This window comes from Epargyreus clarus, unplaced genomic scaffold, assembly GCF_041222505.1.
Source record: "Epargyreus clarus isolate Ecla_fem2 unplaced genomic scaffold, WU_Ecla_fem_2.2 ptg000021l, whole genome shotgun sequence".
In the NCBI taxonomy this organism is placed as follows: Eukaryota; Metazoa; Arthropoda; class Insecta; order Lepidoptera; family Hesperiidae; genus Epargyreus; species Epargyreus clarus.
The window spans coordinates 7,661,500-7,689,380 of NW_027332228.1; the positions used below are offsets into that span (position 1 = coordinate 7,661,500).

General features: G+C 34.6%; 1 protein-coding gene across 2 annotated transcripts in view; it reads right to left on the reverse strand.

Annotated features, from left to right (window-relative positions):
- The window catches only part of LOC140751031 (uncharacterized), a 52,628-nt gene extending 27,310 nt beyond the window's left edge, over positions 1-25,318 (reverse strand). Inside the window, exons 1-2 of one of the 2 annotated variants that reach the window (XM_073084843.1) lie at positions 25,073-25,318; positions 10,237-10,466 (exon numbers count right to left, since the gene is read on the reverse strand). In XM_073084843.1, coding sequence (XP_072940944.1) covers positions 10,237-10,339 — 103 coding nt within the window. In that variant the 5' untranslated portion in view covers positions 10,340-10,466; positions 25,073-25,318. Of the gene's footprint in view, positions 1-10,236; positions 10,467-24,841; positions 24,943-25,072 lie in introns of those variants that run through there. The other variant, XM_073084842.1, reaches the window with a different exon arrangement.
- Between the last annotated feature and the right edge of the window lie 2,563 nt (positions 25,319-27,881).

Sequence of the window (27,881 nt, forward strand, 5' to 3'; positions counted from 1 at the left end):
AACCCCGCTGCAGTTGCAGCGGTGCAAACTTCAAGATTCAAATACCACGCATCCTGAATTTGAATATTTGAAGTATGTTAGAAATTAATATTACTTGCTATAACAGCACAGGCAAAGCGAAACACCTGAGAATTATAAAAAAAAACTTCTTAAAGGTGTTTAAGTTTCTCAATTCGCACTTAGCTAGCACGGCGAAGCGCTGCGAGGAGACATGTGCTCAGGAGTGGGACAGAACAATCGACCAAAATATTAAATTTTAAATCTATGCATTTCATATATACACGAAATATAATTTGCAGGATACATTTAATTTGACGGTCTATTTTTTAAAGAAAAGTGTACATCCAATTGGCACTTAGGCGTGAAATTGGCAGTTTCCTGTACGCGAGTGTCACAAGCGTCTTTGTAACGACTTTAACGAAACAAGTATTAGGCAATTTGTCTCTTAAACAGATGCTGGCCACTTTATTCTCTATCATCGTCTTAAATTGCTCTCGGTTGTTCATAGTACACTTCGTAATTTAAAGATAATAGAATACATTTTTAAACTTTCTCTATTTGTTTACTCTCACATTGAAAATATTAACTTGACTTTAGGTTCATAACTATTCATTTTTTACTTTATCGCAATTAACCAATGTAATCTAAATATGAAGCAAATTTATTAGTATTAGTATTATATATGAAGGAAACGAGCTACGATTGATATCTATAATAAAAAGCAGATAGCATAACAATTCTACCTGAGGTCAGCCACAGATCCTTTGCCGCCCCTAGCAACTAGATTAATATGTCTCACATTAGTGTCTCTCCCTTTACCCTATTAGAAAACAGCAGCACTTAAATCTTTTGCAATTAAATAGGAATAAATGTAGCGGTGGGGCTTACCAAGTTGAACCATGAATGATCCTTCCACCATTTAATTCTTATTAAAGCTCAAGTAGAAATTACAAAATTATAGTGACGGTATTTGCAATATTCTGGCTAAGATATTAGATAATTAGTACCCTGAACCTAAAGGGAATACCATGAGGCTTCAATCCCATTCTGTTAACATATATAACAAAAGATATTGTGTCTCTTTTAGACGTATAAAATATTTCAGAAATATACGATATCAAAGTATTTCACATGTCACGAACACAGCCGTCTTTGAATGAAACGGGATGCTTCATTGACTCAGATTATGAATATTTTATAATAATTTCTGGTGCGTGACGAGCTCTGAACATGGGTTTCATTCAGAATAATTTGTATTGAGTAAGTGTATTGAAAAAACGGAAAATAATTTATTTTGTAAGTATATAAGCTTCCAAATGTTTGCTTAATTGTTTTGTATTTATAAAGATAGAACATTTCTACATATATTTTGAATACATAATAAACTCAAAGAGAAATAGAATATAATATATCAAAGGTTAAATAATATTTGAAAATATAATTATTTTGAAACTCATCATAGAACCAATCTATGAAATACCATACAGGTAATAATGGACGCAGCATAATTGGACAATAATTGGGCTTGTAATTAAATGTCTGAAAAGTTATATACCGGTGTATTACTATAAAATGATGAGTAATTTTATAGAAAACGAAATAAGAAGAGTTTAAGCAATAGTTACTGCGCTGACTAACGATGGATTAGTCAAAGTTCACATATCTTTGAAAACTTAGTAAGGATCCTTATTTATTTATTTATTTATTTTATTTATGCACACATGATAATTCATACAAAAGACTTATAAATAAAATGTCGTGCAAAGGTACTGCTTATTCCTAACGAAATATCTTCCAGCAGACCTGTAAAAGGAGATGGGTTAACAAATGGTGGATATGCGCGCACGAGACTGTATAAAGATATGTTATTATATATTTTAATCATACATTACATACATATAATATTGAATAACGCAAGGAATGATATTTAACCTATAAATAAACGTACATATATAGATATACAGTAGTAGACATAAAGAAAACGGTGTATAATGATTTGATTAATACTCATTTTGCTAAGGAGAAGTAGTGTTCTTTTACTCTCTTTTTAAAAGTTGATATGTTCTTAGACTCTCTTATGTTTGGTGGAAGCGAATTCCACAGTCTGACTGCATGAACAGTGAAGGATTTGGAATAGGAACTGGTTTTATGAGGCGGGAAACGAAGGAGAGATTTTAGGTGTGTTCTACAAGGAGCAATAGCGGGACGTGCATAGGAGAAACGCTCTCGCAGGTAAGTTGGGGATGTTGGGCTGTTAAGGATATTAAATAGCAAACATAAAATTCTGGTGTTTCTGCGAAGGCGGATTGGGAGCCACTTGAGATCCTTGCGAAGATGAGAAACATGGTCATACTTACGAATGCCAAAAATAAATCGAATGCATAGGTTTTGCAAGCGCTCAAGTTTGTTTAGTAGCTCCTCTGTAGCATCCAGATAGCAGGCATCAGCGTAATCTATGATAGGTTGAATTAGAGTCTGAGCTAGAGTAATTTTAGTTTTCAAGGGCAATACACCTTGGAGGCATTTTATCGAATGAAGGGAATAGTGCACCTTCCGACTGACTTCATTGACGTGAGCATTCCAAGAGAAAGTGGAATTAATTACAAGCCCAAGATCTTTCACTGTTTCACTATAGGGTATAAGCGAACCATCAACATTTACTGATGCCAAAGTTGAAAAATCTATGAGGCTGCGAGCATGCCTACTGCCAATTATAATGGCCTGCGTCTTGAGTGGGTTAACCCGGAGACCAAAGGACTTGGACCATTCAACCACACGACGTATGTTATCGTTCATGGAGGTGATGGCCAAGTCAGTTTCTGCCGCGCTGAAGTGAAGGTACAGTTGCAAATCGTCAGCGTAAAGATGGTATTTACAAGAAATTACAGAACTGATAGAATTAATAAACAATGAGAAGAGTAATGGAGAGAGAACGCCACCCTGAGGCACACCCGCATGCAATTCATATGAGTTCGAGAAAGAATTATCCACACGAACACGTTGCGAGCGGCCCCGAAGATATGAGTCAAACCATGAGATAGTGGTTGAAGAAATATTAATGGATTGGAGGATTCCTAAAAGAATATCGAAGTCTACTGAGGAAAAGGCATTGCTGAAATCTAGTAATACTAATAGAGTGAGTTGCCTATCCTCTACGGCCCAGCGTATGTCTTCAGTTACTTTCAACAAAGCTGTACAAGTACTGTGGTTTTGCCGAAAACCAGATTGGAAAGAGTTGAGAGACTTATTAGCGGATAGAAAGGAAGATAACTGAGTGTGAACTATGTGCTCAAAGACTTTGGAAAGGTAAGGTAAGATGGAGATAGGTCGAAAGTGAGATAGCATAGAAGGAGAAGTAATCTTGGGAAGAGGGATAATGTGAGCCTCTTTCCACGCCGTTGGGAAAATACTTAAGGACAGGGATTCGTTGAAAATATGAGTAAGTACAGGGAGAATAGATGGAAGAATAGGTAGTATCATCTTTTCCTTATCCTTTTTTTCTTTTGCTATTTTATTCTTCAATTATCTCTTCCTTTCTACTTTAGTCTCCTTCTTTATACATATATAGTCCACATGTTTATGCTATCTTAGTCCTAAAATTGTTATTTTGAACGCTACCTATTTTCTATTCATCCCTACTATAACTCCTCACCTAAAGGTTGTCTGGAAGATATCGCTAGTTAGCGATAAAACCGCCTTTTGTATTTTCTGTTAAATTAGTTATTTATTTTATATGTATTTTCTTTTATTGGGTACAATAAAGAGTATTGATTTGATTTGAAGGATCTCTCAGAGTGCCGGATTTTTTTTTTGTGTTTTCCTGAACTATTAAAAGAGACATACAAGAGTAAATTTGGATACGTAAACAAATAAGAAAAGCCTACGATTTCATCTATCCAAATCTGTGGTGGACTAGTCCAAGTTTATAATTTTCGGACATCATTGCTCAATCTTATATATAAAATTCTCGTGTCACAATGTTAGTTACCGTACTCCTCCGAAACAGCTTCACCGTTTTTCACCAAATTTTATATGCATATTCAGTAGGTCTGAGAATCGGCTAATATCTATTTTTCATACCCCTAAGTGATAAGGGTTGTTCACACTTAACATTTTTTTATTTATATGACAACACAACGTTTGCCGGGTCAACTAGTTTTTTATACAACTTGTTGTTATCTATATTGTGGAAGTTAATGCGAGTACAATATCGATAATGACTTCATTTTATGTCTGATGAATTTCATTAACGACGAAAGTAATTAATTTCCGCGAGATAGTAATAGAATAAATAATAAACAGGCCACATGAGCTTTAATGGCGGTGGATGTTGAATGTCTACATGTCAGAGTACGTTTCGTGTCGGAAACGCGATTTAATTGCTCAAAACAAACAATTTCATTGTCGTGTATATTGTCATTGAGATAGAATTCGAAATAAGGACGCTTATTCCGCAGCCTACGTAAAATCGTTTTCGTAGAAATCAACAGAAAGTTAATTATGACTGTTCTAAGCGCAAAAGGCAAAATTCTTTGTAGCGTAAGCTTTAGTATCCCGTAAAATTATATATAGTACTCACATGTGTGTTGTATTCTAAAAATGTCAACTCAAAGTATCTCCTAAATGAAGCAAAGAAAAGTTACATACTGTATTGAAAATTAGCTGGCTCTTCACCCAAAAAGGCTGCAATTAAGGTAAAATACGCGTGAAAAGATGAGAAGTAGTAACATTTGTGCATAAAAAGAGGAGTTATGAAAAGGAAATGAAAACGTGACCGGAGGTGAACTTTAATAACGCCTAGTTTAAAAGGAGAGCAACAGTAACTTTGAATATGTGGTTATATTAATGTTGCCATTGTTAACCTTTACCTTGTTACGCTTTTACGAAGTCAGTTCTTAACGAATTGTTAACATTTTTAAATGATTACCTCTAAATAAAGACTAAGTAATTTTCTTTATAAGCAGTTACTTAATCGTTACAGTTAGATGTTTACTGAAGGTAATTACATTCAACAAGGTTATCAATCCCATTATTTTTTTTATTATATAGGAGTAGCAGACGAGCATACAGTCCACCTAATGGTAAGTGGCTACTGCCGCCCATGGACATCTGTAATCAACCCCAGATAGGATTAGATATTCCCACCTGAGGTCGGCCACAGATGCGCCGCTACTCCTGAGGACTAATCTGGAACGCCTCGGAAAAGTATGTCTCCCTTACCACATCCTTCAAACCAGAACACAACAGCGCTTAACACTGTTGTCATTAGGTAGAACTAGGTGTGGCGGTAGTGCCGCCAGAGTCGAACCACAAAGGCTTCTACCACCTTCAAAACAAATATTGCAATGTCTGAATTATATAACATGGTATCAAGTTTGAGAAAAATAAAGTTTGTTGGCAAACTAAACAAAACGTTTCTGAATTGTTTTGTTCTTTACGACTGAAAAAGTAATAAATACGAGTACAATTTTAGTATTCCACCGTTCATCTTATTTGATGAGCTTAATGTATTATTGAATAGCGAATACTGATTTTCATGCCGCCTATCACCGACCTAGTTAAACCAAAATGCGGAAACTAGCGGCATAAAATGTTTTTTTCTGCTTGAAATTTAACAAATTCGAATGAAAAAGAATCAATGAAATATTTTGAATTGTTTTTAAAATGTAGATCATGGTGAAAGCTTTTTTTGAGGGACATCTTTATCTAATACGGTACTCGTTATCCGATAAGACAAATATTAATCAACATAATATGATTGAACAGATAACATCTATTACACAGCAGCGTGTTGTAGACGTGTTTGGCTACTAAGACTTAACATACCTTTAAGAACTTTTTATAAAGATATTTGAGGTATGGAGGTTTCTTCACGATATATTATTTCGATATCGATATTTTCTTGAAATGATAATTAATTTCTAATACGCTCATAAATTTGAAATATAGGAGGTGCGAGCCAGAGATTCGAACCTCGGAATCCTCGATTGAGAAACCGCATTTTGATCACGAGGCTTTCGCTACACTATAAGTTTTTTTTTTCTTGACGAGGGGGAAACCTTCAAAAGGTACCCGACGACGTGGGAGCGACGCCGGGTTATGTGGGATTCTTACTGCCTACTTAGCCCTATTCTAGTCCCGGAACTACAGGGACAGTACACACAGACCTGTATTTGTTTTGTGCGTACTCTATAGTCCGGGAAATACCGATACTGCAGAATTACCAAGATTCTACTGTACAATTTTTTTTAGTGAAATTAAGTTATCTTTGTCAGTTCTTACTGATTCTTTCCTTACGGTCTTCTATTAAGACAGCTTTTGGCTAGTCCTCAAAATTCTTCAGGTTTTGAAGACTATTTCATTTTCGTCCCTTAACTAGCTTCACGGTCCTCGCTTGCTGTGGGTAAATACCTAACGTTGCTTGGAGCATCACGCTCTGTAGTTCCACACAAAAGTACATTTGTTTGATGAGTAGATAACAAAGCTTTTAATGTTTATTCTATTACTTTGGTAGTATTCTTATATAATACATTTTTTTTACTTGCGTTCTAAACTGTAAATACTTTGGAGATTTCATGAACTATGTTATTTTGCTCAGAACCCAAAAATAAAAGTGGACTAAGTTGCAATTTCACTGTATCAAACTGTTTTAGTAGTAAGTGGATTACTGTCGATGTACTTATGAAGCATGAAGGTAGTATAATCCTTCGTGAGTCTACTTCTGGCTTTCCGAATGCACCAGCACCATACTTATTTCTATCTTATCATGCCTCATAACGGCAGTATAAAGCGCTGCTGCATTCTATTTTTTTTACGTGCGGTGCGGAAGAGACTTTTATATATCCGACCCTCAATTATGACTTTATTTCTATCTGAGGTCGATTTTAGATTTTTTTGGACAGCAGTGGGAACTTATTATTACGTGGACTTCATGTTCGTTTGCCACTTCCATAACATATAATCATCATCAACCCATTACTGTCCCACTGCTGGGAACGGGTCTCCTCTCATAATGAGAAGGATTAGGCCATAGTCCACCGCGCTGGCCAAGTGCGTATTGGTAGACTTCACATACCTTTGGGATTTTTTTTTATAAATCTCTCAGGTACAAAGGTTTCCTCACGATGATTTCCTTCACCGTTTAGCAAGTGATAATTAATTTCTAATACGCACATAACTTTGAGAAATCAGCGGAGATACGTAACATAATCATGCGTTTCTCAACGGAAATTCAACATCAAATTCAATATAATAATATGGTATTGTACATACCAACGAACAAGGTTTTTACGTGAGAACTTGTTATAGAGGTTCGTAAAATGAATCCAATCATGAGAGGCCTATTTCGTTCGTATGAGGATCAATATCACGCTAAAGATATGAAAGCCATTTTACCGCCACGTAAATTTCAAGAATGTATTTAGACTTTATAAAGGAAACTATCTTTTAGCCCGCAGCACCGTGTAAATAAATCGAACGCTTTTTTTCTTGGCCTCGCAGTTTTAGTAAATGTTTCTATTAATAAGCACTAACACATAATGAAAAAGCAGTGACAGCCTGGTGGCTAAGAAACTCGGCTTCTTGATCGAGGTGTCCGAGGTTCAAATTCCAGACAAGCACCTCTGATTTTAAAAGTTGTGCATATTAGAAATTAATTATCACTTGCTTAAACGGTGAAGGAAAATATCGTGAGAAAAGCAGCATATATAATAAATCTTAAATAAAAGATGGGTGAAGACTTCCAATTCGCACTTGGCCAGCGGGGTGGACTATCTATGAATGTAGGTATGTGATTAGGCCACGTGGCCAGCAGTGGGACAGTAATGGGTTGATGATGATGATGAACACATAATATTATGCAATCTAACAGTATTTCCATTAATACGCATAGAGTCACAAGTTAATCCTTTTCACTTTTTTCCTTATTTCTTTGCGAGGATAGTATTATTCTCTACGTCGAATTGTATTCAAATCCATGTGAACTTTTCATGCTCTATTAAGACAGTAATGTGACTCAAAACTTCACAATTCTATATTATTTCGCTTGCGAGCAAGGAACATAAACAGCAAAAGCAAAATTCTGATATCCCTGCCCAATTCAGTTATGATCAATAGAGTCTAGAAGTAGAATCTCATCGATCGAGCAAGTTATAATAGGTCTAATGTGGTCAAGACTAAATCTTCCCAAGCCTTAGTCTATTTCTGACGTTCTGGATTTAGACCGGTACTAAATTGGAAACTATACATTTATAACTACTTTTTTTTTTATAAAACGAGGATAACTGTACCGTTTATAAATATACCGATGTAAATACTTTTACTTTGGAGGTGGTAGAACCCTTTGTGGTTCGATTCCGGCAGCACCACCGCCACACCTATTTCTACCTAATAACAGCAGTGTTAGGCGCTGCTGTGTTCCGGTTTGAAGGGTGTGGTAAGGGAGACAGACTTTTCCGAGGCGTCCTAGGTTAGTCCTCAGGGGTAGCGGCGCGTCTGTGGCCGACCTCAGGTAGAAATATCTAATCCTATCTGGGGTTGATTACAGATGTCCATGGGCGGCAGTATGCAGATGATCTATTTCTTACACCTAATTATTTTTAAGAGACAACTTATTATTTGAACGTAGAACGACACAAAAGCTGCGAAATGTTAGACAATATATCTTCTTTTATTTTCTATTGTGGTGCAGAATCTATGCGACATTGAGTATAAATTTTAGGTGCCCACAAAATAGCGCTATCGAAATAGATCCGTAAAAAATGGCAGTGTTAATAGCCTTTAACTTTAACACATACGGCGGCGTTTTGCAAATAAAAATAAAATACCTATTTTATACTTATTTAATGATTTAAGTGGGTAAATCAGGTTAGTTGGGATAAAATCGGGGTAACGGCAAAAGGGCAAAACCCTATAAATAATATTGCAGGCTAATTGGGCTGTATTTTAAAAAAATACGCAAGATTTACGTAATTTATATTCAGGCGTATAATGATGCTAATTAAAAAGTTGTATGAAATTAGCCTGCAATTTTATTATACCGTTCTTCATCAACTAACCCTACTTGTTTTCTTCAAGATATACAGTTAAATTGATTTTCTCGTTGTAATCTACACTAATATTATAAACAAGAAAACTTTGTTTGTTTGTTTGGTTCTAATGAATAGGCTCAAAAACTACTGGAACGATTTTAAATTCTTTCACCATTTGAAAGCTACATTATGTACGAGTAACATAGGCTATATTTTATATGAAATATATTTGATAAATAGATTTTGAGGAATGTTCTCTTTCATACTTATGTCAATCTTTCTTATTTACCGGTCAGAACTCTCCCTTCAGACTTTCCTTATAACATTCATATCAGTGGGTCTGCTATTAAACGTGAAATTAAAATTAATAATGCTTTTTTAATTTTGACTTGATCTTTGTTTAGAAAATCTTTAATATTGCATAACTATATTTTTCTTTATTCACAAAATGATCATAATATTTTTCTAACCTAACATCCCTCGTCATGAGGAATCATAACATCACCAAAATCATTAGGTATGTAGTTACACGTGGAATGAAAATGAAGCTTGCTGCTTCAAATATTAATTACTGCTTTGTTTCTCAAATCATCGCTCAAGTTTCAATTTCAATCACATTACGAAACTCCTGAGACGAATCTTAGAGGCATTTACATAATTTAACAAGGCGCACAATGAAAATTACTGAGAAGGTGATATCGTTTTAAATAGGCAAAGATTAACGAAGTAAATGAATAAACATTACTGGTTGGTTATTCCTTCGCTCATTGTTTACGACCGATTGTTTAATACTTTGGGTTTATATTTTAATTATACTCTGTAATTTAACTTTTATGCTTAGCTTTACAAAATATAAATAATAAGTTACGTGTTTCAAAAACGAAACACCCGAATAGGTTAATAAGTCATATACCACGCCAAAAAAATGAAAGAAGAGTGAAACAATTTTGTAATCATTATGTACCCAGTGCTATTCATGCTACTAAGAAATAAATAACGACGTAAAGCAAAATCCTTCAAAAAGCTTTTGGTTTGTAAAGTTTTCCAATGGAAAAGATACATTAATTGTACATACATATATCTGACATATCTGACGTAATCGCGTTAAAAGTTAATTACATTTAAGGAATTATGAATATATTAATCAAAAATTTTAATGGCTGTTGTGTATTAAAAGTTTTATAAATGTAAATAAAATTCTGCTTACCCATAAACCAGAACATTGTGGCCAAAGCCACAAAGACGCGGCTTCCTGTGGACAGAATCACCTCCATGCCACCTGAAATTCGATATTTCGCTGGGCGCCTCATAAACTCACGGACACTTAGCAACTCAACCCACAGTCCTCGCCCACACAGCAAGCGACAACACAAACGCGTTTAGTTCGCCACTCACACACGCACATTTTAAAACGTCTCTTCTTTCCTTTCACTGAACCTGAAAATAATGATAATTACACTTTAGCCTGCTTAGATAACAGTAGTAGTACAGCCAAGACTGAAATATTTAATCTCATAAAAATACGGCTAATTACCAACATTAAATTTCAGTAACAAAGTTTAAGGGTACTCATGCGGGAACAAAAATCTACCGAAATAATGAATAATGTCCCCGAGCTAAAGGTTAAGTTGGTACTGTACGTAAATGGAATGATTCCACAAAATACAGTTGACGAAAATAATATTTTTTCCTCATTCAAATCTCATAAGTATTCCGACAAGGAAAGTTAGGCATTCGCAATTCAAGTTTTTCTTCGAGAGTTACCAGAAGTTTTCATAGATTCCTTTGATATTAATAAATAATGCCTGATTTGCTTCTCAAAAGGCTTTTTGATGTCTTAAGACCGATTCAAGGTTACACTAACAAACGATTCTTCAAAAGTTCCTTCTCAGTACTCGTATGGATGTGGTTTGACTCTAAACACATGTCTCGACTCTATGTGCTCATTTACAACATCCCAGTTCCTAGTAATTCGTTTCCGTAACTTATACTCTCTCTTTCTATTCGTAATATGTAACGAATACTATGACATAAATCGATCATTATTTAGTAATAATAAAGCGTACATGTTAGTAATTTGAATTTAACCTAACAAACAGTGAACGTTTTATTTTTGTAGAACGGAGAAACAAAAAGGTAGGTACTTATGGAGTTAAGCAAAATCTTTATACATTCTCCACATACACTACACGTGTGCCAAGATTCTCTCAATAAAAACAAACTTGCGATGTAGGTTCGCAGAATGTTATACTTTATGCAAAATCTTTCGGGTCGCGCAACAGACGGCGCCAAAGTTGTACAAAGATGAGAGTGAGATGAAACGGTGGGAGCGCCAGCTGTCACCGATCGCATCTGACCAATCTCGGTAACACGCTCTCTGTCCCCTGTTTGCATTTTATGGCAGCCCGGCCTTTCTCAGCTCTTATCATATTGACACAGACAACGTTTAATCCTTCAATTTAGTCCGTCCTTTCCAATCTCTGCGAACTCGGGAGTGAGATTTCAAAAGTAATCAATGCTAATATTTTTAATGAAAAAAGAACGAAAATTGCTCTCGCTGATTTACATTTTTCATGGTGAACTTTCAGCGGATTATTTATAAACCTTCAGCGAGGATTTCGAGGTAATCGTCAAATGTATGCTTTTTATTTTTTAGTAAACCTTCCTTCTTGTAACAGTGTATTGAGCACGACCCGTACTAATCCTACTTATGATTTTTTCTCGTTTATAAAAGATATTCCGTACATACTCGTATTATGAAGAATAACAATATGAGGTGTCTCTAGCGCCCTTGGACAATAAATTAAATAAAATTTCAATGTGAAGCAATACACTTGTAGCCAGATGCATCTATCATAAATGTATTGTACACACCACTAGGGTAGTATTTGGAAACCTCATGTAGATTTAATAGTATAAAATTGTTTGAGTTTAATATACTTTACGTCTTTATCTGTATAGGTGCGGCAGCTGCTACAGGCAAAGTAAGAAGAGTTCTACCACCTCTACACGTATAATTTAGTATTTTGTGTGTGTTTATTACTTACCTTGTTACTCACTATAATGAGAAAGAAATGCGTACATTTCATTGTATGTTACATAGTATTACAAGAAATCTCATAAATGTGTCATTACGTATATTAGTGGTATTCATTATCCCATTTAACGTACTAATTACAGAAATATTACCGAAAATATTTCCCAAACAATAAATAATACCGTGGTTAATCCATAGCGATGTTGTTCACTAAACGACGAGTAATTTAATTTTAACAAGACGCGTTGATTAAGCCTCTCGCTTTGTCTGTGTTGAATGGAAAGCCTTTATAACTTCATATAAAGGAGGAAAACTGCTGTCTCATTATGTTCATGCCTCTTTGAACTGTAAAACCCGATTAACTAATTAAAATCGAATTTTTATGAGCAATTATCAAATTATTGTGGGGGAAACGCTATTGTCTAAATCTGCACGTTAATGACAATAATAGTTTATTACATATTAAATGCACCTTGAGGTAAATATCAAAGATCACTTCTCTTCAGATAAGTCTTAGCTGAGTGAAGTGATGTGCCAGCTAGATGTGTATTTAATGCACTATTACGCTTGGTTCACACTGTTTTATACTGCACAGTTTTAAACAGGACAAAGCTTATCGAATAAATAGCACATACACTTTGCGTAAAGTTCACGATTGTACTGTTTTTACTGAGAAAGAATATATACCGATAAATGCGCCGATCAAATATAAAGTATAAAGTTTAACATATTCGCAGGTTTTTTTGTCGAATAATCGATACCAATTGTTTTTTAATGAATAAAGTTTCCCCGACGAGGATTCTGCCGATATCGTTTTAAATCGAATATGGCGAACAACGTAGAGTACAACGTTATGAGAACCCAGCCTTACCGTGTCATATACCTACTCGTATACAATAGCAGTACTACACTAGGTAAAGATAGATAATAATATGCATAATCTATATTAAGATAACAAAAAACAACTTTCCTAACATTATTATGCAAACTTTCGCTATAACTTACGACGAATGGGAGCAATAACCCAAATAGGATATTAATGTAAAAGGAAAAACCTATTCTCTTGTGTGGAGATGTTATTTGTCATTTTGTTCGTACTCATAATTGAAGGGTATTATTAACCTTTGTTCGCTCGTACTTTATTTGCCGACATACGCGAAAGATGTGCAAATACGTTTTGTGAACGACGATTTTCTAACCACAAGCTACGAAGCCTTATCATGAAACCTTTTATAACAAAAGTTCGAAGAGTATAAAGTCAATTTAGTCTATTCCTGTAATTCAATACGTAATACATATATATTAAAATAAAAGTGTAATATTACAATATTTCGGTACTATGTTTCTTTATCGTATATATAAAATTCTCGTGTCACAATGTTAGTTACCGTACTCCTCCAAAACGGCTTTACCGATTTTCACCAAATTTTATATGCATATTCAGTAGGTCTGAGAATCGGCTACTATCTATTTTTCGTACCCCTAAGTGATAAGGATTGTTCACCCTTAACATTTTTTTATTTATATGGCAACACAACGTTTGCCGGGTCCGCTAGTACTTTATAGAAAATCCTTACGTACCTCATGTGGTGTTTATGATGGCACATAAAAAACATTATTGGTCCGTCATATTGAAACGTCCACCATATTGGATTTAGAATAACGTCACTAAACTAATCATACACAGTACCATTACCATGAGTTTTTACGTTTTGACAAATATGACTGTTTTGGTATTTGTTTACGTATTTGCCCATACAAATTCCAATCAGCACCCCTAGCGGATTGTGTCAGAACTAGGAAATCGTATGGGCCAAGACGTAAACAAATACCAAAACAGTCATATTTGTCAAAACGTAAAAACTTATGGTAAAGGTACTGGCATCCAAATCAAACGTGTATGCAAAATTTCAGCTCAATCGCTCAAGATTAACTGATTTAAAATTCAGTGGCAAGATTTGACCCTCACATTAGTACGAACCAAAATAGCAAGATAAATAAACGTAATAATAAAGGTTTACTTAAGATGAAGGTGTTCTACGTGTTTCTACATTTCAGCACCTTTCGTTCATTGATGACTTGTGGCCTAAATAAGCTTTCAGGCGTCAAGGCTACAGACTTGTACATATATCAAGTGCTTTTACGTGTGACGTGACTGTGGGTATTGTTCTAACGGAACAGTCATCTTCTTTGATATTAGAATATGCTATTTAATTAGAAATTAATATTCTTGACATGCTATTCACGTGCAAAACGTTAATGTAAGGTAGTAGAGTATTTTCGGTCCTCCACGTTTATGTCTCGGATTCGAGTCTATAACACATCTTAAAGTTTCACAAGTTAACTTCATATGAGAGACGAGCTTTGGCCCGCGGCTTCGCTTGCGTTACGAAGTAAAATTTTCATCCCCTATTTTATCCCCTTGGGGGTAGAATTAATCAAAATCCTATTAGTGGATGCCTACGTCATAACATCTACCTGCATGCCAAATTTCAGCCCGATCCGTCCAGTGGTTTGGTCTGTGCGTTGATAGATCACTATGTCAGTCAGTCACCCGTCTCACCTTTGAGTTATATATATTTAAATTCTTAAAAATCCCTTAATAAATGAAAACAGCCTTTAATGTTTGAGGCCGTCACGATTCAATAATGTTCATGGCCGCCTAATGATTTGAAAGGAGTAAGTAAATTAACAACTTGTAATGATAAATCTAATACACTGAAAGTTTTATAAATTGCTTAGATATTTGGCACGCCTTTTAATATTATACTGCATGTATAGAATGATAATATATGACAGCAGTATAATATTTATACTGCATTAGCAGTATAATATTAAATAATAAAATGTGTTATTATTTTGATTTGTAAATAACGAAAAATACATATTTGTTCGTCCCACGTTTTGCAATCAGTTTTAATATTGTTATCTATGTCGTTGTAGGTATACCTACTTTATATATGATTTTTTTACTGATTACGATAATTATCTAAGATAATAATATCAAGTTCAAGTTCAATTTACTATTCATTAATTTATTTCTATTTATTTGTATGTACTTATTTGACAATTTTTTCCACACTAAGTTAATTATTTAAAATCGGCACAGAATTTAATGAAAAGTTAATTAAAATTTTGGTATTCAAACTAATTTCTCAACTTTTCGACCAAGGTAGCTTATTATCTTTCACGAAACATACATATCTACTTTTAAGAATAAGATGTTATACAAGAGTAAGTAAGGAAGATTGTTTAATGTGCGCATTCCACAAAAGTGCAAATTCATATGAAACTCCGGAACATACAGGCTAGCGTATGATCTCGTTAGAAAATATGGGACACGGTACGAGGCGCTCAGCAAAATGTGTTCCATTGCTCTTTGTGTTTCCTCCTTTTGTTCCGTGATCTACCCGCGGGCTACAGCTAGTTTAAACATTTGCAATATTTACCCTTCCCTTCCTAACGTACAACGATAGCAAAAATATAAACTGACCACTCGGTTAATTCTATCTACAGATAGCTACGGTTATGGTTATCTCACAAAGTGCCTACGCATAGAATGAAAAGAAATAAAACGTTCCGCGTAATAAAGAGAGCTGTGAAAACCTTTTTAACCCGAATTCTAAGAAACATTTAATCGTAGCAGTCCACAGGGAAAACTTAAAATAATTGGAATTTTCATTCAGTTTTACATAAACTTTTTCCGTTTTAATTTCTGCTACAGAAAGGTTTTAAGTATAAGATTTTTTTTAGAATGACGACGGCATTTATTTCAGAGCCAGTTAATTTAGATACCTTTTTCCATATTCCAGATGTACCGACTCTATTTTATGTTATTCTGTATTTTTATAAGACAGAAGTAAACGGACATGCAGTCCACCTGGTTCTATCTGGATCTACCTGCAGCTAATCACAGATTTGTCGCCAGCCCTAAGAACGGTTGTCCTATATTTAAGTCAGACAGCATCTACACCTTTCTACATAAACACAAGGTATTGGTGTGGTTGTGGTGTGTATCTATCTGCGTGAGCCAAACTGGTTATTCTCCTACTAAATACTTCTTCAAAAATAAAAACTATACCTGTTTCAGCCTAAATTTGAAATCGTTAAATATTCAGTATTACAATTTCAGTAGCATTAATATTGCGTTAATATCTTCGCATTAATCATCATGGACAAGTTGAAAATCATGACGATACGAATACCGCAAACGAAAACCTCATATATTGGCGGTTTTCACAAATTGTGTTTTCCAAGCATTAATTTAAAATGTGAGGTGTGGGGCAAACAAGTTTCTTTTATTTTTTTACTGTAATTTTTACCAAGCATATTTTTTTCAAGTAATACAAATAACTAATTTTATACAATAGATGATTACACAAATTTAGTAAAATCCTTAAATTCCCGAGTTTAAAAATTTGAAAAAAGTTTATTATCTGTACCAAGAAACATAATTATTTGTGACGTATTCATGATATCAAAAGAGCGCATCATGAGCATCTTTTATATAATGTTAAAATACTTTTTAATATTTAAACAAAACAAGACTTCTTCAGTAGACAGCATACTCTTCGCTAACGTGGAAACCGTAGCATAGCGTAGAGTATAGATAGATAGTTATAGTTAGGGTTACCACCCGTACTTTATCATAAAGTATTGTACGTTATTTCATGTAATTATACTCTATACTATATGATAACAATAAAGTACACGAAAATACTTTATTTAGCATGATTTGATTTAAAAGTTTAGTCGTAAGTATTTTTTCTTTAAACGACACATATGGATTGGTGCTGAATCGATGTCATCACTCGCCAGCGCGACATCTCTTAACTTAAATATATTAACAGAGAAAAATAAAGTGTACTTTATTTTGACACTGTACTTTTTTTTTCTTACCTATAATAATCAATATACTTTAACTGTAGAAAAAAAAAGGTGGCAACCCTAGTTATAGTCTATAGGTAGATAGCCACTTAGTTTAGTTTTAAATACATTAAGCGTTTTAGGTTTAGCGTTAATGTTATCAGATTAATAGCCAATAGTGCTTCGAATTTTTTTAACCTTGAAATAAAATAGCAATGAGCGTATGTCAAGTTTAGTCAATTTATTTGCATGTTTTTCTTCCGTCCCAAAAGACTATTAATTAAAGAAATCTTAGGTAAATCAAGCTAATCAACAATTAATTTTGCGTGGTGGGTTTTTGTCGTCAACCCATTACTGTCCCAGTGCCGGGCACCGGTCTTCTCTCAGAATGAGAAGGATTAGGCCATAGTCGACCGCGATGGCCAAGTGCCATTGGTAGACTTCACATACCTTTGAGAACTTTTGTTTAAAGACCTTTATGCATGCATGTCTCCTCGCGATGTTTTCCTTCACCGTAAAGCAAGTGATATTTTTTTGGTATAATAAACGTAGATCAATTTGTATCCTCTATTTCATGATCTATACGAACCTACCTACACTGTTTGGTATTCCAGACTGCTGGTAAAGTGGGCAACCAATCTGGAACACAATCTCAGCTCGGACTCCTATCCCAATTGACAATTGTGTTACTATAGGGTTGCTAACATTATGTGCACTATACCGGACTTGCAATTCCTGCTTTGTAGTATTAGTTTCATATTGCCATTCGCGAATGTGAAAATACAAAATTTGTTACATCGTTTACAAAGCATATGATTTCGACTCTTTTAAATGTATTTTTTTAAGTTTTGTTGTGTTTTTTTTTTCCTTTTAAATTGCAATAACAAGAACAAAAAAATATTATTTGTAATTTAGTTATCTACCTTTACACATCCTTTACACAATTCTGTAAATATTATTTCTTTTCGTTTACTAAATACATTCGCCGAACATCGTCACTGTCGATTCTTGCAAAAATCATGCTCAACGAATATTTGTTATAACACTGCTGCACAAGGTAATTGTAGTTTCTTCGAAATTTACCTGTATCATGTAATTTTGAAACCTGGCACAAAGGCCTGGTCGACCGGTACTGATAAAAGTGATAAATGAAGACTGATAGTGGATGATATGTTTCAAGCAACAGTGAAAGGGAGCGGGACGTTGCCAACATTATTTATAGACGTTGTGCAGTATGCAGAAAATATTTTTATAGAGCAAACGAGTCATAAATTTTTCAAAAATTTAAGAATATATATCTCGCTGCTACCTTAAGTAGCGGTGTTTGTCATCCAATCTAACAACTTTAAACTAAAAAATCTTTTATATTAGATGGTATATACTTAGTACCTATATGGTTTCCTAGGTAAGGTTCTAACGATTAAGAGAATGTGTGATTCAGATAAAGTTGTAACTGACTTGAGGAGGAGATTAATAATTCTATTTTTTTACGATTTCAAATGGAAAAAGCGAAGACTCAAAATATAGAATAAGATTAAAGATCATCATAGTGAAATAGAATGTTGTATGCAAATTCTAAATTTCGAAGCTACAGAATATTTAAGAGTTTGAAAACTGAGCAATCATTGCAATTATGTAGATTGCGTCTTCAAAAGGCATAAAAGGCTCCTATGTCAAAATTTATTTTATTTATGTAGAGATGTAAAAAATAACATTTAAAATTCATAGGCAAGAGTTATTTGTTTTAAAAAGTTGCCTATAACAAAGGCAGCAAATAATGTTTATTTCAATAAAAGGTTACATTCACGAATAAAGTTTACCTAGCCAATTACTGTTTGATAAAACATTGCACCTACATTGTTATAAATGTTAATTATTATTTCATTACACTTAAAGAATCTAAGGAGCATAAAATACAGGCAATAGATAAATTTAGTAGCCTATAAAAGGAGGGTGAAGATTAGTCAGAGGAAGCTCGTGTCAACGTAATGGTCCTGCGGATGTTATCCATTACAGGTTCTTGCAATTTATACACATCGACTTTATGTAGGCATCGCAAGCCTTTGTGAGAAATATTAACATACTTATATTGTAACACTAGCTGACCCGGCAAACGTTGTGTTGCCATATAAATAAAAAAAAGTTAAGGGTGAACAACCCTTATCACTTAGGGGGATGAAAAATAAATGTTGGCCGATTCTCATAGATACCGGATAAGCACAAAAAATTTCATCAAAATCGGTCAAGCCGTTTCGGAGGAGTATGGCTACGAAAACTGTGACACGAGAATTTTATATATTAGATATACTTGGAAGAGAAAAGCTAATATGCTTTTAAAGGTGGTAGAATCCTCAAAGCAATGATAGCCTGGTGGTTAAGAAACTTGGCCTCTTGATTGAGGGGTCCGAGGTTCAAATCCCAGGCACGCACCACTGATTTTTCAAAGTTATGTGCGTATTATAAATTTATTATGACTTGCTTAAAAGGTGAATGAAAACATCGTGAAGAAACCTGCATACTTGAGAAATCTTAAAAAAAAGTTTTCAAAAATATGTGAAGTCTACCAATTTGCACGTGTCCTATGGAAAGGACTATGACCTAGTCCTTTTCTAACTGAGTAGAGAACGGTACTCAGCAGTGGGACAGTAATGGGTTGATGACGAGAACCCTCAGTGGTTCGACTTCGACGACTCCAGCATACCTATTTCTGCCTAATAACAGCAGTGCTAAGTGCTGCTCTCTTGTAGTTTAAAGGGTGTAGTAAGGAAAACATACTTTTTCCAGGCACTCCAACTTAGTCTTCAGGGGTAACGGCTCATCTGTGTGACCTCAGGTAGGAATATAATCTTATCTGGGGCTCTCAAATGCCTATGGGCGGCAGTAAACACTTATGTTCAAGTGAACTGCAAGTTTGTCTCTTACTTTTATATTTATATTCTAAAATATCGCTATAGCCCTTATTATTAGGTTCAAGTATAAAAATATACGAAGCAATTTATTATATTATTTATTACAAAATATATTTTAATAGATACCTATTACATTTGTAATTTAAACGTCCAAATTGAGACGAGCGTCGATTTAAATATTGTTTTTGTTTGAAAGTTACGAATATTTATTAAACACGAATAAACAAAGTTGTACCTTTCAATTTACAGAAAATGAAAAGTTTTTATCGTTTTCAGAAGGAAACATAATTTTATTTGCCGAATGAAAAAGTTTCAGTATATTAAAAAAGTTTTTGAAAATGAAAAGGATTTTTTATGTTGAATAATAGACTATGAATTCTCAGTTATGAGATATTAATATTTAAAAGCTTTAGTATATCCATTTGTATTTGATTAATAATGACTCATATTCCAATAACATATTCCAATGAAATATGAAAAATAAAAACAAAAAGTTTTATAATATTTGATGTATAAGTACACAACTTTGAAAACGAATGTAACATTAATCATTTACTCGTAGCATAGTTTAATGAGAATGATAATGACCGCCATATGTGCGAATTATAAAACAAAAAATTAACCCAATCAACCGTGTAATTTGGGTTTTACCAGTAGTAATGAGTTTATTATCAGTGAATTGAAATGAGATCGTCGTCATCCGATTATTGGGCCACTACTGGGCACGAGATTGCTCTCAGAGTGACTGGATTATCCACCGCGTTGCCCGAGTTCAAATTGATAGATTTCACACACATGCAGTGGAATAGTAATAGAATGAACGCAATTTTGATAGAAACTTCCGTTAGAGGGAATGTTCCAACAAAGAAAAAATATAATATCAACGTATCAAAAATAAATATCCAGCTAACTGTATTTTACAAAACCAGTCATGCAGATAAGCTCTGTTTTTCTATCTTAATAAGCAGTATATAAAGAAAAATCCTAATCTAAGCTGCTGTTAATAATATCATGAGAAAACAGAGCAGTATCTCCAACTCCAACAATGGACTTAACGTAAATCCAACCAACAAAGATTTTTCCACAAAGCAGTAAAGAACTTACATCAAAACATTTTCTACAAATGCTCGAGCTATGCGATATTCAAAACCACATGTAACTGTTACTAAAAGGGCTTAAAATCCAGAAAATATAGAGAAACTACCACGTAAAACCAGACCTTGCCAAATAAATTAATAGGTTTGGGTTGAAACTGCGCGGTGCAGCCTGCACAATTTGGTTTATAATAAATGTGTGTAATAAAGCTAGCTCAGACATGTACCCACTGACTGAAACAGAAAGGAGATTTGAACATATAAATAAAATTGTATTGTTTATGTGTGATTTAAAAAGGATTGCCTTTTGGTAGGCTCATATGCCCATTTTAGAATACCAATACCACACACTATTTAAGGATATAGAAGCTTATATTGAAAAGCCTGTTCATTATTTGATTCAAACAAGAATGTAAGGCTGACCGCCCAGTGGGAACTATATTATGATGGATAGTTGGCTACCATCTTGTCTCTTAAGCTATTAAGCACTTGCTTAAGCCGCTTTCGCTCGGGCGTTTAATTTATTGTTTCAGCGACCGACGACCGGGACTTGTTTGATTCTATCCAAAAATTCTATGAACGATATATTGTTTACGCGTTCGTGTACTGCATAAACTAATAAATAATCGCCGAGCAACTTTTGTGCGTTAACTGCTGCTGGAATCTACCAGGCATCCAAGCGATACGAGCCAATGGACGTCCGGCTTTAAGAAGTAGAAAACTTTGTAAGATTCGCAGTGTTTTACCCAGTGGAATAAACCATAAGTAGAAAGCGCGGTCGGTGCCGCAAACGAAGACTCGTTGAAAATAATCAATTACTTTGGTACTCGTTGGAAAACTTTCGAGTGTTAATGCAATATCGAAACTTAGATGTGTCTGCAAGGCACTCCTGTTATGTGACAAGTCTAGTATTGGCACAGCTCGGAAAACGGAGAACTTCCTTCACCGTTACAGCAAACGATGAGATATATATAAAACGTACATAAATTCAATAAATAAGAAATGTCCGGGCTCGATACCGGACCTTCAAAGCGAAACTCCGAATTTATGCCTCTAAATTATGACTAAGGCATATAGTATGGTTATAAATAATATTTTGAAATTCGAGATCGTCCTCGCTCAAACGGTGAGTCCGAATTCGAACCCTAACATGCTTACCTAATTCTTCAAAATACTTAAGAGTAATTAGAAATTAATTATCACTTGCTTAAATGGCGAAGGAAAACATCGTGCGAAAATTTACATACCTATGAGTTTTGTAAAAATCTGCATGGTGTGTGATGTTATGAATATGGGTAGAATCCTTCTTACAAAAAAATGTGAGCCGTCACGGGACGCCTGGCAGATGTGAAACATCAACATTATTTTGTAAAAGTAATATGCAGAAAAGAACATATTGTGATAGGAACCAAATATGTCATAGAGAGAATCGCACAGTCGATTGCGCATGGCGACGCGTCGCCACACCGTTCACACTACTGCATATAGACTGTATATATATACCATCGTATAGCGTGACGACGCGCCGCCACGGCATGCGTCGCCACGCCAGAAATCGGTTTTACGTGCGGCTATAGATGTTTCACATCAAAAGATCCGTATCCGTATCCATAATGGGTTGCAGATTCGATGAAACAATGCTTATTTACTATGCTGCAATGCTGCAAATTATTCAGATTACATTAAATATTAATTTAAACACCGTATTTCGACTTTGAGCGGGTGTTAATCGATCGCTGTGTTCCAGATTGTAAGCGAGACTTGAGATACCCGAATCAGAGGCACATCCTTCAAACTGCATTAAAGTTTGATGAAGCTCGAATATACGGGCAGATGCATCGTCACTCCAACGGGTAATAGATTTGTTAAACTAATCTCTTGTTAATTTAACTCTAACATACTATGATGTTAAGCAAGGGTTCCTAACTATTCCAACACAACCACGAGTCATTTTCAATATATGGCAATGTATAGTTTCGTTTTTTATAAGAATGAAGTAGCTAACTGTACAGCGTGGGGACAGCATAGGAACTTATCATCAAATGGACTGCATGCTCGATACAGTTCACCTGATTGTAAGTAGTTACTGCCGCCCATAGACATCCTTAGCCAGCTTCAGATTCTGAGATACGCCCCTCGTGATAACATCAACACTAAGATCATCGAAGGAATATATGGAAGTCAATCGGTATCCACACCTTTTCACCGAAAGTTATAAACTGTTCTCTGTTTTACTAATATACAGATGTTATAAATATATAAAGTTGAAAAGTAAGATATTGTAACAGAAACTAGAATTTCTGGTGGTAGAACTCTTTTGTAGTATGAGTGTAATGACATCATTACTACACCTACATATCTCTGCCGGCAGACTAGTACAGCTAACAGTAATGGAGTAATGGAGTTGACAGGTGTGGCAAGACACAAATAATTAAATGAGGTATTCATTTAGTCCCCAAGTAGTAAGGAATCTGTAATCAACTTAAGCTACATCTACTAGACTTCGTGATGGATATTGTCAATAGAGTCATTTATCATCAGGTGCTCTCCAAACTCGTTTGCCATTTCACCAAAGCCATTGATTTTCATGCCACATTGTATTGCGGCGTTGGCTTAACAATTATCCATAACTATTCCACACATAAAAATCAGTGACCACAATACTGTGAAACAAATTTTATAAGTTAAAAGCCGCAATAGTCCGATTAAAAAACAAGTATTATTGTTTGTTCATTAAAAAATATGTTACAATGAAACATATCTTTTTATAATGTTGTAGAAGCAGAAAATAAAAATGTTATCCGTCTAATGGTATGTGGCCATTGCCATCCACGAACATATGTAATCTACCTCTAAGAGGATTGAAGATCTGGTGGCCGCGGTCAGCTAAACATGCTTTGCTACCCCTGAGGACTAAGTTGGAAAGCGTCATTGCTGCAGCCTTAAATACACTTATAAGGTAGGAATATCTTAAATATAAAGCTCTCGTGTGACAATGTTAGTTACCATACTCCTCCGAAACGGCTTTACCGATTTTCACCAAAATTTATATGCATACTACTATCTATTTTTCATACCCCTAAGTGATAAGGGTTGTTCAGCCTTAACATTTTTTTATTTATATGGCAACACAGCCGGGTCAGCTAGTTTTAAATATATTTTACTAACGATCAACCATATAATTAAACTTCGATTTTATATATATCGACGTACCGTTATTTAACCTGACAGTTTGTATACGTTTCACTGCTATATTGATCAATGATTTATTAATTACTATAAAATCATTATCTTACACAATCTAATTTGCCTAAGCCGGCTTCAAAACAGGTGCGTTCGTAAGTGTTAATTTAGTTTCCTACACACGTAGTATATGTATTAGGTAAACCACAAACACTGTGTCACACGCAATAGCACTTGCTTTATGGTGGCAGGTTAGTCAAAACATTAATAACAGATACATATTATTCTTGGTGCAAACCTTTCCGGGAATTTTTGAAGTCTTTTATAAGTACTTAATAATATCGCTTTTAATATGTGCCTTAACTAACTTTATTCTATTTTGGATTATGTTATGGGGTCATATAATAAACCAGCATACAGTATATTTGATGGTAAGTGCCCATAGACATCTGTAATATCTCCATTTAAAATAGTGGTTTCTACCTAAAGCCTATCACATAAAAATAATGAATAATTCCCACAAAATGACTACTAGATTATCAAAACTAAGGTAATAATCATTACTAGGTTTATCGCTATAATTAATGTAACCCATATGTATCTTTTTTAAAACCTAAATAAAGATTCAGTTCAAAAGAGAACGAAGTACTTATGAGATCTGAATAACTTAGTAACCGCCATTTAATTTTGAAATTGGTATAAAATATTTCAAGATTTACTTACATGATTGTTATGACTTAGTCCAATACACTTTGTAAATTATACGCACATTTCAAATGTTTTGTTTTAAAAAAATATATGAGGTCAAAATAATTTGATAAAAAATTTAGTAATTCTTAGTACAGAAGGTAATTTAGTTTTAGGCATAAAGCGAACAAAATGTATATTTCATAAGGTCTCAACAAATTAAATAATCATAATTAAAATACATTTAAGTCATTTACTGAGCATTACATTGAAATTAAGTCCAACTGGAAAGTTTTCACGCCGAAAGAAGTTTTTAATACCGGAACTTTACTAAAATCACTCCCGCGAATGGTCTTTTCATTTGTAGTTCGACTAAACTTGCCGGAACGTATCTTTAATTAAGTCCAAAAGCTTATTTATGTGATTGGATTTTTGACAGGCGATTGACGTAAATTTAAATGAAGGGAACGGCGGGACACGCTGCGCGGGTAACGTTCAGCGCAGTTGGTTTCCCCCACGGCACTGGCGCGAAGCTCCCGCCCTGCTCGCGACCCGTCGCCCGCCGCCCGACGCCCGCCCAAACCATTGCGAACTCCGTTTCCCGTAGCCGGCTAAGCCGAAGCTTTCCTAGATTGTGTGGCCTTAGTGAACATTAATTACACCCAACTTAGTCTGATTAAACCTTGAGGAATTATCCGGATTGACAAAATTAACTTTTAACTTAGATTTATACCGTTTCAAAGCGAGACGAGCATACAAGTTTTGGATTTAAGGTACCATTAACATTTACGTGCAGCACGTTTAACCTTTATTTCAATTGTCAAGAGCCCACGCTGAAAGTAAACATGTTTGCAAGTTTCGATCACTTTCTCTATATTCTGCCAGTTTTTATACAATATTGCCTTGACTCTAAATGCGCTCTTTCATATTTTATGAACTGTTAAATATTTTACGATGAAATGAAATATTCCTTAAGCTGATACTATGCGGGCACTGTAAAAAGTGGCCCATAAAACATAACAAGATGACGTGACGGCGTCGTGCAAAAACCGCAATAGATGTCACATCAACATCACATCTCGGATGCCGAGCACGCGGCTATAAGGCATAAGTAAAAGTGAGCTACGTCGCAACGGCATCAAATCTCCACACCACAACGAGTACGTACGATGTGAATTTGCACCGAAATCTCTTCGTTAAAACATGCCGTGTTCGTATTTAGCTATCAAAGTTTGGAGTGAAAATGACTTTTTGGTTGCAATCTGGTTGTGAAAATCCTATATGCCTAAAGTAATGCCATACAGATTATGCTTAATATACCTTTTATATCCACTCATTAAATACACGCTAATTTATTTATTTATTTATTTCGAATCGAATCGCCAACATACTGTACACTTATGCATTAAATATAAAACAAACTCAAGTAGGTATAAGTCTAAGTGCCAGGACAATTATAGGCGACGACAACATGCAAATTAACAAATGTCAATGATATAAAAGCTATGAATTAAAAATACAAATATTATTAAATTACATTACAAACAGAATAATGATGGGCATGATATAAAAATAACGATCGCAACCTTCAAATATAATAATGATGAAAATTGTTACCTGGATCATCTTTCAAAAAGAATTTCAATAAACACACTACCATAAAATTACTTAACAAGCAGCGTGATCGTTGGTACTAAGGCAAATTCTCAAATCCTAAACAAGGTAGTATTAAAGAGCTGTTACACGTGACATCAGTAAAATTTCGACTCGTTTACAGAACGGTGACATGACACACTTGCGGTGAGGCGCGGAAACAGCTTGACAGACAGACTGACGTATTTATGTTGGACGGCTGTATCATTACATCGCTACATCGCGGTGCTCAGTCTTTTGAACGGTAACATACGTTTTAACAAGTTGGTTAACTTGCCTTGTTAGTTCCTATGTACGTGAGGTTAAACCCAACCGATTTAGCTGAAATTTTGCGTACATATTTGGATAACAATGTATGATTAGATTAGTGATGTAATTCTAAATGTAATATAGCGGGCTCCCTAATATGACGCAACAATATTTTTATTCTGTTATACATTATATTAAATGAAAGGGTATGCTGAGAAAAATACGAAAAACCACAGACCTGTATTTGTTTTGTACCCAAAAAACAAAATGACGTTATTACAAAGCTTTAAAAAAACTTTTTTAATATTAATTTATCAGTCTTACGGACACATGAAGTCACTTACCTGCTGACTATGTATAATATACACTTATAAATACATAGTATTATTTTGTTATTTAATCCAAATCAAAGCTTTTCTCACCCTGGCTCTAATAAACACTGCATAAATATTATTTCACTATCACATTATCATTTTACATCACAAAACATATAAATTACTATTATTATTATTACACGCGTACTTAAGACAAAATTCTTGGATGTTTAAGCCAATTATAGTCTTAAATGCGTTGTCAGAACGTTTAATGTTTTTACTGTCGCTTGTACTTGAAGGAAGTTTGAATATAATTGCGGTTATAAGAACAGGTACTTAAAACTAAGAAACCACTTCATAATAAACGAAGTTTATAGCGATATAATCTTAGGCTTAATAAATTATTAATTCTAATTGTATTATTCAAATGTAATAATAATAATAAAAAGTTGTAGAAGTCTTAGTGGTCTAACCATGACCACATAACACCCATACAAGTTTCTACTTTTGAAATGTAGAGGTAGTTAACGAGCAGCCAGTTTATCTAATATTGGCACGCCTCGAATAAATGTTTCTGCCATACCACACCATTTCAACTGTTTAGAAAATAGATAAAATATTTACATTGTAAATAATTGTTTTAAAGTATTAACATACCAGTGTGGCGACCTCCCGCTACTCGACAAAAGATGGCGCCACGAGTATTCTGAATCACGCTATCGAAGTTTTCTAAATATCTGGCATATATGTATACAAGCTCCGAACTGAGACATTCGGAGCACGGCCGCTCCCCGGGCATGATCACCTAGCCCGGCGGGAGATCTCCCTTTGCCAAACCAGTAATTCAGAAAGGACTTCTT